General features: G+C 35.5%; 1 protein-coding gene across 2 annotated transcripts in view; it reads right to left on the bottom strand.

The window, feature by feature from the left end:
- Positions 1-2,556: 2,556 nt before the first annotated feature.
- Positions 2,557-16,143, bottom strand: part of ALCAM (activated leukocyte cell adhesion molecule) — a 211,474-nt gene continuing 197,887 nt past the window's right edge. For both annotated transcript variants that reach the window (XM_070406124.1, XM_070406123.1), the window contains one exon: positions 2,557-2,672. In XM_070406124.1, the coding sequence (XP_070262225.1) occupies positions 2,585-2,672 (88 nt within the window). In that variant the 3' untranslated portion in view covers positions 2,557-2,584. The remainder of the gene's footprint in view (positions 2,673-16,143) is intronic.

Genomic DNA, 16,143 nt, shown 5'->3' with positions numbered 1-16,143 from the left:
GCAGATGTCTCTAAAGTGCTACCCAAATTCTGTAATGTTATTTTTTTTTTAGTATAGGCAAAATTGTCGGTTTGGGAGTACCGTTATTACGTATGTGCGTCCATATGCATGTGAGCTTTCCTTCTGAGAGCCAGCTGGTGGTGCATACGCAGCATCAGCTCATCCAGGGCTTATCAATCTGACTCTCCGCCTCCCCCTCTCATGACAAAACCACAGTTTTGTAATTGGGCAATGTGTGTGTTCCCAGTCCTCACAAGCTGCCACCTTTGGGAGTTAGGGGCTTGTGAAAAAGTTTAGGGGCATTACTGATAGCAATCAGAATCAGAAATGTACCTGCTCAATTGTATCCATATAAACAATTGAAATAAAAACATTACATTATACATCAGATTAACAGCAACTCCCAGAACAAAGCTTACAGTGTATAAAAATAGCTACGTAAAAAATTTACATAAAAGGCAAACAAAAGGAAATCCTCAGTGCAGACATTTACAGAAAAAAAATCAAACCAAACACAACATATGACCTATCACCATGGCTACCAAAACTTGTTGTTATTGTTTGCAATTTCATTTCATTGTTTGACTTGAGATAATTCTCTAAGATCCTGTGACAGCTTGGTAAAATGAACTGCTTAATATTTGAACCATGAATTGCTGTCAATGTCTTTGTATATGTCTTAAATACAATCCACGTTCATGCTTCAATTGGCCTATATAGTTTTTTTTCTCTGAAATAATGAAAAAAAACATAATTTAGTAAGTTACCATAGCAATCATTTTTCACCATCAACAGATGCTTTGTACTAAAAGTGACAGGAATTACTTTGTAGGAGACTTTCATAAAACTTCACTGTCCCTGAACCCACCTGTAATGCCAGGCATTGCTATGCCCCTTCTGCAAATAATTTTTTTGGAATAGCTGAGTGTCTTTATTTTTACAAAAGTGGCTTAATTCATGTGAAGAGCATAAAGGTTTTTGGAAAAACATTTCATTCTGTTTAAAAAATTCACATATCCCTTCAAATCACACTGTTTTGTGGCCTTTGTCTTCATGATCAATTTTCCTTTGAGGATTTACTCTATCCCATTTTGAAGATAACTGTAGGTAAAAATCTATGTTTATGAAAGATGGAGGAATGAACCCCAGAGAAGCAGAAAGAAAAAAACACACCACAGGTGGAAATGCTGCCTGCCTTGCTTCCAATGAAAGGCAAATAGGGGGAAAGAATCCAGCTCTTCTTTCTCCCAATCACTTTGAGGTCCTATTTTTCAGATTTTAAAAGTGTCTTACCTAAATTATTCTCTTTTTCTTTCCTGTGTGCATCCGCCCAATTACAATTCTTTCCCAGGCCCCATATCTTCTCTATGGGATTAATTTGGGTGACATGCTCAAATTGTGACTATGGCTTATGTAGAATGATCCAAAGTTTTACTGTGGTTGTTGGGGATTTTAACTTCAGAGTCAGCAACAGTAACAGTTATTCTCACTCAAGGACACACAGAAAAATGACTTATCTTAAAAGAATCACACTCATATAAATTACATATAAATATATGCAATACACATAACAAGTGTATATATATTATATGCATACTAGAGGCCCAGTACACAAAGTATGTGCACGAGAGGAGGGGGGGGGGGGCCTTAGCCCAGCCTGCATCCTCTCGCAGTCCGGGACCCCTTGGGGGATGTCCAGGACCCCTCACTCCTCACCACCCGCCTGCTCACTCCTTACTGCTCGGCTCGCTGCTCCTTAGCGCTGCTGCAGAGGCTGGAGAGGCTCCCGCCACTGTGCTCGCCAGCCATAAGCCTAACTTCTGGCTGAGCAGTGCTCCCCCTGTGGGAGTACACTGACCACCAGGGGGCAGCTCCTGCATTGAGTGTCTGCCCCCTGGTGGTCAGTACACATCATAACGACTTGTCATTCTGGTCGTTCCGCCATAATGGTCACTTAGGCTTTTATTATATAGATATATATGTGCATATACAGACACATATATGCATACACATTAGTATATAATATACATACTATCTGAAAAAGTGTATGTGTGTGTGTATACACAAACTTGTTGGTCTTTTCATTAACATGATTTGAGAGATGGCTGTATAAACACTGATACTTTTAATATCTTAAATCCTGGGATTAAAATTTTTATATTTAAAAATTATTTTCATAATTGTTTTTTAAAATAATTTTAAATTAGTAGAATCAGCACTCATCCAACCAAAACACAGTTTATAAAATTAAGCTTCTTTGCACTCAACAAAATTTTTGACATTAGAATACAAAATGCTAATTAAATGTTAAAATCTAAAAATTGATTTTAATTATTCAGAGGATTATGATTATTTGTTTGGAGGATATGTAAATGGTTGAGATTTCATTCTTTTGAAGACATCTGAGTTACCAAAGTTTGCTTTTGAAAAGCTCTCTTCCTGTTTTAAAAGCCTCAATTATGAAGCATCTTACTGTCAAGGCTTTTCCTTTCATCTCTTAGGGTGTTTCATTCTTTACTGGGAATTATTTCTATAAACCAAACACAGCTCACTTACCTGGACAACAACAAGAACAGTTTCTCTCTTAGGCTTCTGTTTTGTGATTGTTTTCTTCTAACTTTTTATTTTCCTCCAGATTACCAAGGTCCTTGTTTACATGTTTTGATGCGGTCCTGTAAAGGAATTAATTAAACATTATTACATTGACACACACATTTTCCTTTTTGAAATTTAGGGTTCACATCAATGTATCTTTGAGAAGCACATGTTTTACCTCTAATATAGGCAAACCACTAGAATGAACAATTCCACATCTGTGAGCTTTGATTGGTAACAGGACCCATTCCAATGAAATGACTTTGACAGTTGGATTGAATTAAATAATTGCTAAGAGAAATATAAATCTATTATTTTGAACACAGACTATACATACCTAGTTGCCTCATGGTTTTGGCTGGGTTTTCTCTCCACTTTCTGGAAAGTAATTATTATCATTTTTTAGTCAAAATTTTCATTCTGTGCAAATAGTTTCTGGCAAAAATTTTCTGAGGGAGTTTCCTTAGGGCCTTTCCCTTTTTAGCATCCCCTATTATGCATCCAGGTTGAGCCAATCCCCTGTAGCTTTGTTTATGGATTTTATTTTATTGGATAAATCAAATGCAAGATTAGAAAGAGTCAGATTTATGACAGAAGATTGGCAGCAGCAGAAGCTAAAGCAGCTCTACTGTGGTGGTTCTCAAATAGTGGTCCCAGATCAGCAACAGAATTATGGAAACAGAAAATGCAGATGGGGCATACAATCTATGATAAGCAAGACCTAGCGGTTCTGCTGCAAGCTAAAGTTTGAGAACCACTTCCCTAGTGGTTGCCATGGTTACATATGATTGACTAGGTCCTACCCTTAAGCACTGAAACCAGGTTTTCTTAAACCCGCAGCCAAATTCTTTGGTTTTGTGACCACTCAGGAGAAATCATCACTGTATCTAAGAGTGTATCATTTCCTTCTTTCCTGTTTCCTTCCTTCCCTCCCTCCCTTTTTTCTTTCCCTAACTCCCTCACTCCCTGTTTTAAGCTCATCAGGGGAACCACAGTGATATGGCACTTCAAATTATTATTGCCATATAATTCCTAGTAATTCTTCTACTTTTAAGAAATTATTGAATACTAGATGTATCTCTTGGTTATGGAAGCTGGGGTAGAAAACTCCAATTTCCCTCAAAGTATTTCTATTCTTTAAATAAAATTTCTGAGCTCATTTGCTAAGAATCACAATTTTACCAGAAAAAGTGTTATAATGGTGTATGACATTGGTCCAAGTGCGATAAAGACATGCAGCTCATTCAAACTGGAACATTCATTATATTTAGTATAAATTTAATTTGTGATTTAAAAATCCTTAGTTTAGCTTAAATTACAGCCTTCTAAATCTATGCATAAAAGCAAGAGAGCAATCTCAAACTCTGTCAACATGATTAAGTTCTATATGTGATAGCGTTTTATGAGAAAGGTATTTAAAAATGTAAATGAGACCATGTTGTAAGTTTGAGTCTATATCTTGAGTTATATATCACATAAATATTTTCTATCTTGTACTAAAATGGTACATCATACTGAATGACAACTTCTTTATCATATATATTTTCCAGGCAAATAAAAGAATAATGTGTATATAATTGTGTGTGTGTATATATACCATCTACATTATATAATATATATGTTATAGGTGATTTTAGGTTTATTCTCTTTTGCTAAAAAATTACTTAACTAATGCATAATAAAATCTTAGTAACCTCAACAGTAAAATATGAGGGGTAGTGATTTAGGATGCTCTCTACGGCCTATTTTAAGGCCTAGACTTTCTATAAACCTACAAATCCTTTAAGATTTGTTTTGTTGAAGAGTTATATAGATATAAAATAATGTACCAATAATAAAAGTAAAATTCAATAAATTTTCAAAAATTGCATGCATGAATGCAACCTGTACCCAGCTCAAGAAACAGAACAATTGCAGACCCTGAAGTACAACATTATGTTCCTTCCACTCGCTATTGCCTCCCAAAAGTTACCACAGTCCTGAGTTCTCACAGAATAGTTTTACCTGTTCTTGTAATGTGAATATAAATGGAATTATACCTCATGCATTCACTTTTTTCTGTCTTTTATTTAATCACAATCTAAGTTTGTGACATTCATATATAATATTGTATGTAGTGTAGGTTTTGATTCTCATGGCTGTATAGTTTGTCATTGGTTCAGTAAATAATTTATTTATATATTTTACTAGTGGTGGGCATTCTTGCTCTTTGTTCTTTCTGGGATTTCACTTATACTTGTTAGATCTTTGTGTGCTGCCCCACATCTCTTATTTTCTTATGTGTCTTATCTATTCTTTTTCCTTTCTGTGCTTCAATCTGGGTGGTTTCCACTGATATGTACTCTAGCTTACTTCTCTTGTGTTCTGCTGTGGCCAATCTGTTTTTAAATTCATCCACCCAAGACTTATTTTTCAATATATATTTTCAGGTCTAAAGTGTCAATGTGATTTTAAAATATTTTAAAATACATTTAAATTCTCTATTCCATTAATCTCCAATGACCATATTTTCTTCCACTTTCAAGATATTAGAGTTATTTAATATCCTTGTTTGTTAACTATAGTATCAAAATCATGCATGAATCTGCTTGCCTACCTTTTCTCTTGATTATTGATTGCATATTCTTGACTCTGCATATCTAGAGTATTTTGTATGACACCATGTATAAATGAACTGTAGAGTTGCCAAGTAATGTTATTTTCCAAGAGATAAGGTCCCCCTTTCCTTTGTTAAGTAGGCAGGGAGAGGGGCTGATGACTCCAATTCAATCAGAGCTTAAGTGAGGCTGAGGCTCAGCTGCAGTTTTAGGAAGACCCAGTGTTCCTCTGGTTTGCTCTTTCCCCTAAAGCAGTGATGGCGAACCTTTTGAGCTCGGCCTGTCAGCATTTTGAAAAACCCTAACTTAACTCTGGTGCCGTGTCACATATAGAAATTTTTTGATATTTGCAACCATAGTAAAACAAAGACTTATATTTTTGATATTTATTTTATATATTTAAATGCCATTTAACAAAGAAAAATCAACCAAAAAAATGAGTTTGCGCGTCACCTCTGACACGCATGTCATAGGTTTGCCATCACTGTCCTAAGGCATGACTCTCCAAGGCTTCTGATTAAGATTCTGGCAAGTCCCGCTATCTCCACCCCTTAAATACAGAGATCCATCTCTTTAGAGAGTTTTCATCCACATCTCCAGCCATCTATCTCATGATACTTCAAAATATGGGCACACTCTTTATTCTTCTCAATTTGAGTATAGCTTCTTGAAAGTAAGGATCATGTTTTACTTCTATTTACCCATAGCATATAATACACTGACTGAATATGGTAGGCGGCCAGAATGTATTTGATGAACCGAACTAACTGACCTCACTGTATATGTGTTTTTTCTGCACTATGATATTCTTAATAAAATTTTCTTTTCTCCAGCTGACTTTATTGTAAGAATATAGTATATAATACATATAACACACAAAATATGCAATTGGTTGTTTATGTTTATATTTATTTCCTTTTACTGTTCCTTATATTAGTGTTCTACATACCCAGCCGCTGTTTTACAGACAAGTGAAATATAGAGAATACTACATAGAATGACAAAACTTGAGTGATGTCGCACTATAATCTTTTCAGATAAAACTGCACAAAATCATATGCATAAATATGTACCTTGATTATTCTAATAGAGTGTTATAAGTTAAGAGTCATTATTGTAATCTCAAGAACAACCATAATAAAAGAATACAAAGAGGTAGGGTTAAAAGACCAGTAGAGCAATAAAAATGCAATACTAAAACTTATTTGAGTACTTGAAAGCAGGAAAAGAGGAACATAGGACAACTAAGAGAACAAATAGGGAGAGAGTGGTCTTAATTATATCGATAGTTAAGTCAAATGTAACTTGGCTAAAATAGCCAAGAAAAACATAGACTGATGAACAGGGACAGATCCAAAGACAGAGAAACAGCAATCAGACTATTAATCCCCAGAAGGAAAGTAGGGGAGGGTGGGGGTAAGGGGAAGAGATCAACCAAAGGACTTGTATGCATGCATATAAGCCAAACCAATGGACATGGACAACAGGGGGATGAGAGCATGAGTGGGGGTCGGGGGGGGAGGATGGGGGTTAATGGGGGGGGGGAGGAATGAGGACACATTTGTAATTCCTTAACTAATAAAGAATTTAAAGATAAAAAAATAAAAGTTAGAGATTGTCAGACTGTACTATGTAAGACAAGAAAATGCTCGAGAGCAGGGGTTAAATTATTTTTCTGAAAGGTCCAGTTAGAAAATATTTCAGGCTTGCATGGTTTTTGTTCCAACTCTTCAACTCTGGCAGTGTAATATGAAGCAACCAACAGTGGCTATGCTCCCATAAAACTTTATTTACAAAATTAGGCAGCCTGGAGTCATAGTTTTATCAGCCTTACTGTATACGAGATGTACTTTAAATATACATAAAGAGATAAATAATTGAAAATAAAAGGGTAGAAAAAGATAAACATGTAACCAGTAAGCTTATGGATGCCATGTGTCTATATTAATACCAGGCAATGTAAAATTCAACACAAGCAATATTGCAGTGATAATGAGAGACATTTCACAATTATAACAGGTTTAACACCTAAAAAAGTCATAACAACTATAAGTGTGTGTCCCTAATGAGAGAATAAAGCAAACACTGACAGTACTTGAGGGAAACATAGACAAGTACACAATCTCATTTAGAGACTTTAATGACCTTTTCTCAGTAGCTGATAGGATTAATGAATCAAAATTCACTATACATGATCTTAATAAAGTAGCTAGTACTGGGTGGCTTTAGCACTGGAAATGTATGCTTATATCCTTACTTTATATGTAAAGTGATTTTATATAATTTTAAAAAATTATAAAGATAATTTTTTAACAAATTATTATCGAACCTGACCCAACATACAGCTATAGAACACCTTACCCACCAATAATCAAATCATTTTTTTCAAGGGCCAACATAGCATCTACCAGGAAATACTGCATGCCTGCATACCAGCTCAACCCCCTAACAGACCCCACAAACAAAACCCCACAAATAAATCTCAATGAATTTTAAAAGAGTATAAGCATACAGAGGAGGTTGTCTTAACAAAACAGAACTAAATGAGAAATGTTTAAAATTTAATACAGTTCTAGTTACATGACTCCAGATAAGAAACCACAAAAGGAATTTAAAAATATTTTGAACTGAATAATATGTAAATACAACATACTTGAATTTGTGGAATGTTGTTAACAGAGTGCTGAGATTAAACTAATAGTTTAAATGCTTGTGTTATAAAAGAAGAAAGGCTAACATCCATGATCTAAATTTTTCCCTTTATGAAATCAGAGAAAGAAGAGCAAGTTAAACTCTAAATAACTTGAAGAAAGAAAACAGTAATATAAGAGCAACAGTAATTAAAATGGGAAATAAGAAATAGAAATAAAAACAATGCCAAGAGTTTTTAAAATATTAAGAAAATTGATAACTCCCTTAAAAAGACTAAGCAAGATAAAAGAACAAAATACAAAATACCAATATTAGAAAAAGAGTGTTATCACTACACAACCACAGGCAAAAAAAGGATAAGAGAATCCTATGTATAACTTTTCTTTTTGCAAAAATATCAAGAACTTAAATGAAGAAAACATTTTTCTTGAAAAACCAAAATTTATACAAGAAGTAGCAACTTTATTTCTATTCACATATATGTTAATCCTCATCTGAGAATATTTATTTTTGCCATTGCTTATTTTTAGAGAGAGTGAAAGAGAGGGGGAGAGAGAGAGAGAGAGAGAGAGAGAGAGAGAAACATCAACCCTAGAGAGTGAGAAAAAAACATTGATTGGTTGCCTCCCCCATGAGACCTGGGGCTAGGGATGGAACCTGCAATCCAGGATGTGCCCTTGACCTGGACCGCAACCCTTCAGTGCAGGAGCTGATGCTCTATCCACTGAGCACACTAGTTAGGGCCATTTATTATTATTTTTTTAAACAAGTTCTCATAATGAAAGCTCTAGGCCCGTGTGGTTTCACCATTAAAATATATGAAACTTTTAAGAAAGTAACACACTTTTTCAGTATAAAAAAGGATGGGACTCTTTCCAAGCCATTTCATGAAGCTCACCTTATCCTAGCAACAAAACTTGATAGAGATATCACAAGAAACGAAAATTACAGATCAATATTCCTCATGAATGCAGAGAGAAAAAAATCCTTAATAAAATGTTGGCAAATTGTATCCATCAATATATAAAAATTATGACACATCATAAAGACTTGGATTTATTACAGGAATGCAACACTAGCTTAGAACTCAATAGTCAATCAATGAAATTTATCATTTTTTTAAGAATAAAAATGAGAATAAATGATTATTTGTAGAAATAACTGATATAAATGTAATGTAATATAGAAAGGGTGTTTGAGAAAATTCAACAGTGATTTCTGATAAAAACTCTTAGCAATCTAGGAATAGGAATACTGAAAATTTCTTTAACCTGTTACAGGACATTGGGTAGTAAAGAATTTGGCCTTGCTCAAAAAGCAGTCTGGGCTTTGTCCTTAGTTCCTGGGAGATAACCTCTAAATAGTTAGAATTTTCTGAGTGATAGGAGTCACCTTATTCATGGTGAACCTCTTAGGTCACACCTGACAGTTTATGCTGAGGAAATGCCCTAGTAAGGGCCATCAACGCCCACTAGTCTTAGGGTGTCGGGTGGCCCCAGCTGAGAGAACAACTATAAGCATTTGGGTGACTTTGGACATGAGATATCAGCCTGAGACTGGGAAAGTAAAAGGCTGGAGACTGAGTTCATCCACGTGGACAATTAGTCAATCAAACCTACATAATAAAGCCCCAATACAAACTCTGGACACTAAAGCTTGGTAAGCTTCTCAGATTGGCAAAATCCATACTTTTGGAACACATCTATACCAGTAAAGTAACGCATCTCTGAGGACAAAGGATACATCACATATGGGACCTTCCCAGACTCTACCCTATACTTTTCTTCCCTTGGTCAATTTTAGTCAATCCTTTAATTATAATAAACCTAGGAGTATAATAGGTTTCAGTGAGTTCTGTATTTCTAGAAAATTACCAAACCTGAAGATGGTTTTGGGAAACCCATCAAACTTGAGTTGATGTCAGAAATGAGGGCAATCTTAAATGGATTCTTCCCTCTAGCTTTGTGTTTGTACCCTAAATCCTTGCAGTTGGGGTCAGAAATCTTGAATAGACTTGGCAATTTGGAGGACTGTGTCCTCAACCTTACAGTTTGACTAACTCTGGGTAGGCACATATGAAAAACATATAGCTAACATCATCCATAGTGGGAAATACTGAATAATTCCTTCTGTAAGATCGGGAACATGTAAAGATGTCTGCTGTCACTCTAGTCGGTTTGGCTCAGCAGATTCGATTCCCATCAAGGGCACATGCCCGGGTTGCAGGCTCAATCCCCAGAAAGGGGCGTGCAAGAGGCAGCCGATCAATGATTCTCTCTCATTATTGATGTTTCTATCTCTCTCTCCCTCTCTCTTTCTCTCTGAAATAAATAAAAATATATTCAAAAATAAAGATGCCTGCCGTCAACATTCTATTCAACATTGTATTAGAGCTCTCTATGAGTGCAAGAAAAATAAAAGACATATAGAAGAGAAAAAGTAAAATTACCTCTATTGGCAGATGATTGTTTTGATAGAAATCTTAAGAAATTCACAAAACAACTAATAGAACTAACAAATGAAATTAGGAAGATATTAATCATGGGGGAAGGCAGAAGTGGGGTGGAGGGGGTGAATGGGGAAAAAAGGGAGACATCTGTAATACTTTCAACAATAAAGGTAAATTTATAACATATATTAATCATAATACCATATATTACTATAAAGTGGAAAATAAAAATTATAAAATACTTGCATTTATAATATCTGCAAAATACATAAAACCATGTATGAATTTTATAAGATGTCCAATATCTGCATTAAAATTTGTAAAACATTGCTAAGAAAAAATGGAAAAAAATTATATGGAGAAATGTATGACATTCATGGATTGGGAAACTAAATATATATGTTTAAAATATGTTTTATTGATTCTTTTAGAGAGAGAGAGATGAAAGGAGAGAGATAGAAACATCAACGAGAGAGAAACATTGATCACCAGCCTCCTGCATGCACCCCGACTGAGAATGGAACTAGCAACCTCTTGGTGCATGGGATGGCACTCAGCTAACTGGGCCACACTGGCCAGGGCAGGAAACTAAATTAAAAAAAAAATGTTTTGATTTATTTCAGAGAGAGGAAGGGAAAGGGAGAGAGGGATAGAAACATTAATGATAAGACAGAATTACTGATTGGCTGCCACTTGCACGCCCCCTACTGGGGATAGAGCCTGCAACCAGGACTTGTGCCCAGATCATGGGTGGACACTCAACCACTGAGCCACCCTGTCCAGGCTGGAAACTAAATATTTTTAAGATATAAAATTTATCCAAATATATCTATAAATCTAAAGCAGCCACAATCCCTAAAGTTTTATAAATTTTTTTTGGTAGAAATTAACAAGTTGCTAAATTTTATATGGAAGTGCACAGAAATAAAATTGTTAACATGAACAGAATATCAAAGTTGAAGGACTCACATTATTATCATTATTATGCGCCAAGTTGAAAAGAAAGTCTTTATAGCAAGTGGTGCTGAAATGACTGGTTAAATATATATAACTAAAGCAACAAACAAACAAATACACCACCTTTACCTTGTACCATACACAAAGTCTTATATGTATTATGTCCTTAATGTAAAAGTTAAAACTATAAAATTTCTCAGAAAAGACATAGAAAAATATATTTACTATTTTGGGAAAAGCAAAGATTTTGTAGAGTGGACACAGAAAGCACTAAACATTATATGAAAAAATTGAGAAGTTTTTTCATCAAAATGAAAAACTTTTGTTCAACAAAAACAGCATTAATAAACGGAAAAATCCAGCCACGAACTAGGACAAACTATTTAAAATTTAATTATGACAAAAGACTTTTGTGGAATATGCAAATAATTCTTACAAATCAATCATAAAAGGACAAATTCCGATGAAGTCATTGGCAAATGATTTAAATATTTGCTGCACAAAATAAGATGACCAATAAGCACATAGACTTTAAAATCATTAGGTCTCAACGAAATGTGAGTTAAAACCAAAATTAGATATCATGCCATCCTTCCTAGAATGAGAGAAATTAAACAGAAGGACAACCCCAAATTCAAGTGAGGATGTGAAAGAACTGAAACTCTCATATACTGCTGGTGGGAATCGCAGAAAGGACAAATACTTTGGAAAGCTGTCTGGCAATTTCTCATGAACAAATATCTACCCTATGACCTAAAAATTCCATTTCTAGATATTTACCCAAGAGAATAAAAACATGTATATGCCCACCAAAACATTTGTTTGAGAATGTTGATTTTAGCCATATTTTTAATAATACCCTGAATGGAAACTATGCAAATGTCCATAAACAAGAGAATGGATTAAAATAATGTGATATATCCTAACAATGGAACACTACTCAGCAATTAAAATAAAATTATTAATACATTTATCTCAGCAACATTATGTTAAATGAAAGAAGTCAGACAAGAAAGTATACATAATGTATAATTCCATTTATATGAGGTTTAAGATTAGTCAAATCTTGGTGATAACAGTCACACGGTGTCTACCTTTGAGAACAGGGCTGGTGGGTCAGATAGGAAGGGAGTTCAAGAGAACTAGCTGGGGTGGTGGAATGTTCTATATCATGATTTGAAGTAATGGTTACAAAGGTATATACATTTATCCAATAAGATGTAACTGTACATTTAATGTAAGCAAATGTTACCTTCATACTATAAAAACATACAGGGTGAGGCAAAAGTAGGGTTACAGTTATTCTTATGGAAAATAATACAATAATTAATAAATAACAATACAAGAATAAAATGTTTCTCATACTCACAATTGTAAACCTACTTTTGCCCCACGCTGTTGTGAGAAAAACTAAAGCATGATCCTTTGGTCAGAGATTGAAATAACCAGGCAAACAATGTAATCCATTCCCATTTTATTTACTTTCTAGGTGGATTTGTCTAGGGATGGATAGTAGTTTCTGTTATTTCATCAAGCTGTACTAAACAGAAGAAGGGGATATAAAAAAAATGGGAGTGAGGAGAATTCTTCGTAGAGAAGTTGTGGTATTCAGGGCAAATCACATATCTTTCAGTATATCTGTACTGTGAAAACTATCACTGATCACAATCAGAAATTACAAAATGGATAAGAGCAACATGAAACATATTTGTAGAATATGAGTTGGTTAACTTCAAACTAATTATATATTTTTTATTTTAAAGTTTATAAAACAAACAAAAAAATGAAATGGTAAATGAAAAACAAAACTCTCCCTTCTTTTCTTAATCTCATTTTCAAAAACAGTAACTACTAAACTGACACTCTGCTAATGCCTTCATGCAGGCACTGTTCTAAGTGCTGCATAGATATTAAATTATTGTAGCCGTAGGAAATCTCTATTTTACATTGAGACTAATAAACTTGCTTGTGGTCACATAGCTTGTAAGTAGCAAAGGCAAGATTCAAACTCCAACAGTCTGGCTCCAGTATCCATGTACCAAGTTACAAATATGCTAAGTGAAATGTACTAGGTAGAAATGAAAATAATGTTGCTGGTGTGGGAATAGGTATTCATTGAGTATATGTATATACTATTTATTTATATGCGTTTTATTATAAACTAGAGGCCCGGTGCATGAATTCGTGTACCAGTGGGGTCCCTCGGCCTGGCCTGTGGGATTGGGCCGAAAGGGCTCTCCGACATACCCTGAGGGGTCCCAGATTGCCAGAGGGCACAGGTCAGGCCGAGGGACCACACCAGTGCACGATCAGGGTCGGGGAGGGATTCGGGAAGTTGGCCAGCCTGGGAGGGACCACAGGAGGGCTCCAGGGTGTGTCCGGACTGTCTCGCTCAGTCCTGATCAGCCAGACCTCAGCAGCAAACTAACTTGCTGGTGGTCAGTGCACATCAGAGTGACTGGTCAACTGGCTGCCCCCTGGTGGTCAGTGCACGTGATAGCAAGCTTTTGAGCGACCTTAGCATATCATTAGCATATTATGCTTTGATTGGTTGAACGGCCGACTGGACAACCAGACACTTAGCATATTAGGCTTTTATTATATAGGATTTCTTTATTTTTTGTTACTGAGAATCCACTCTCCCTAGCAGAGAAAAACCTTTAAAAATTATTCTGATTACTTTTGGCTTGGCTTTGAGATTGCTGTGGCAAAAATCAATATAATTTTATGGATGTATCCTTTTGTAAAAATTCAGAGATTTGAAAAAATTACAGAGGTTAAAAATCCATCTATGGCTGGAAGAGAACAAACACTTATTTATATCATTCCCTTTAGCAAAATATTTTCAGTCAATTGATTTGAGGGACACAGTTAGGCATTTATAAAGAATGAGTGCTTGAGTAAAAAATACTAATTATATGGTTATTTGTCTTAAACTTTCTTCATCAGTTGACTTTTTGTAACCTAATACGGGAGAAATTTTAAATCATAGAATCCCAATAAATTAACATTAGGAGTAGCCCTAGAGGTGACCCTCTAGTCTAATCCACAAGGCAGAGAGAAGAGGCCAGTGGGCCTGGGTTCTCACCCTCATGTGTCCAGTCTGAGCTGAAAGTCCTTGGACAACGCCCTCCTCTAAAGCATACTTGCTCATCTGTGAAGGGCGGGGGAACAACAGGATCTATGCACAGGGCTATTGTGAGGATAAATGTGAAATATAAGCGAGACCCCAGCAGGTGACAGGGCCTCACCAAATTGAATGTGAGTCATGAAGCTAGTCCTAAGGCCATTAGCTATAAAGTAGCAGAAGGGAGTTAAACCTGGTCTGGATGCTTCATCTGTGTTATTTCCATAACTGAAGTGCCTATTAAGGTTTTAAGTTACTTTAAAATAATTTTTTAGAAGATTAGTTAGCTTTTTTGAGAGATTTCCCCCAATAATATAAAGTTGTTTCGAGATCCCCTTCAAAGAAGGTAGCGGACTGATCTGGTGGCATCTCCTAAATTTGCTTCAATTGTTGCTAAGAGACTAGACATTAAGTGTTCTTACCACAATATGAAATGATAATTATTTGACCTGATGGAGGTGTTAGCTAATGCTACAGTGGTAATCATATTTCAATATATAAATGTATCAAATCAATACATTTTGTAAATCTTAACCTTACTCAGTGTTATATGTCAATTACAGTCCAATTAAAATATTATTTAGTGGGGGATGGAGGAAGCAGCAAAAGTGAAAAGCACGGGAGTGGTGGGTATAGCTAATACATCACAATCTTGAGATGTGCTAACATTTGAAAAGATACAGGAACTGTTATAATAGAATTATATAACTGAAAAACAAAAAAAATCCCATTTAAAATAATTCATACATGAAAGAGCTCATAAGATTGTAGGTTTTCCAAATGCAGGCATATGTACAACAAATTTGAAAACTCAGAGGCCGCATGAGAAGTCATTAATACTTTCTAGTTTGAGAAGCATTTTCTGTGATGTTTAACTTATAGTATTCCTGGGACACACCACAGTAGGGCCACGGGACTGCAGGTATTTAAGACTTGGGACACTGGCCCTGTAGAATTGGCACTTCCAGCAAGCTGGTTACTGACATCTGTACAAGTAATTAGAATCGCATCCAAGAGAACGGTTCTTTACCCTCTTCCCTGGTCACAGCTGTCAGCAGATTGTTTCCTCTTGGCCCAGGATTAATTAGTTAAAGGAGAGGAGGGCTCTAATCCCTGCATCCCAGGGGGACAATTTCTACCAGCAATTTCTGGGTTTAAAGAAGGAAGTGAAGAATGAATAGTTGGTCTTATTTCAACTTTCAAGTTTATGTCCTTAGAATTTCCAAGAGTCTCCAAAGAAACTCTCCATTTAAATAGGGAATCCTTTTATCCTCAGTAAGAAATAGAAAATGGCCTCTTCATCTAGTAAATATGGGGACCATCCATTTAAAAGATGAGGAGGCCAATACAAACACAACCATACTGAATATGCATAAAAACAGGATGCCACCTGCATCATGGCTTCAGGTGCATTCTTAAGGTGCTACTGTTGGGTCGGCACATAGCCTGGCCCATGGCAGGTGCTCAGGGAACAGGACTTCCCTTTACCGTTGAAAAAATAATTAAAATAAACATTTGAAATAAAACACAAAAAAACAAATGTATATATATATATCAAAGAAATTTAAAAAAACTTGAAAACATTCTATTTTAATACAAGCCCTTTCATCTGGAAATATTTCAGGTCACATGTAGTAGGGGAGGGGACAGCCATGGTTAGTTCAGCCCTTTAAGTGGCCAATGACCTTGTGACTCTAGTACTTTCATGTGATCTTATTTTCCCTCTAGTTTACACTATTATTTGTGGATCGATAGAATAATGAGGA

The sequence above is a fragment of the Myotis yumanensis genome, unplaced genomic scaffold, assembly GCF_028538775.1.
Source record: "Myotis yumanensis isolate MYYU_CA2020_CCGP unplaced genomic scaffold, mMyoYum1.0.hap1 SCAF_2, whole genome shotgun sequence".
Classification (NCBI taxonomy): Eukaryota; Metazoa; Chordata; class Mammalia; order Chiroptera; family Vespertilionidae; genus Myotis; species Myotis yumanensis.
Note: the sequence above shows the minus strand (reverse complement) of the source record. Positions and strands in the feature narration are given on the sequence as shown.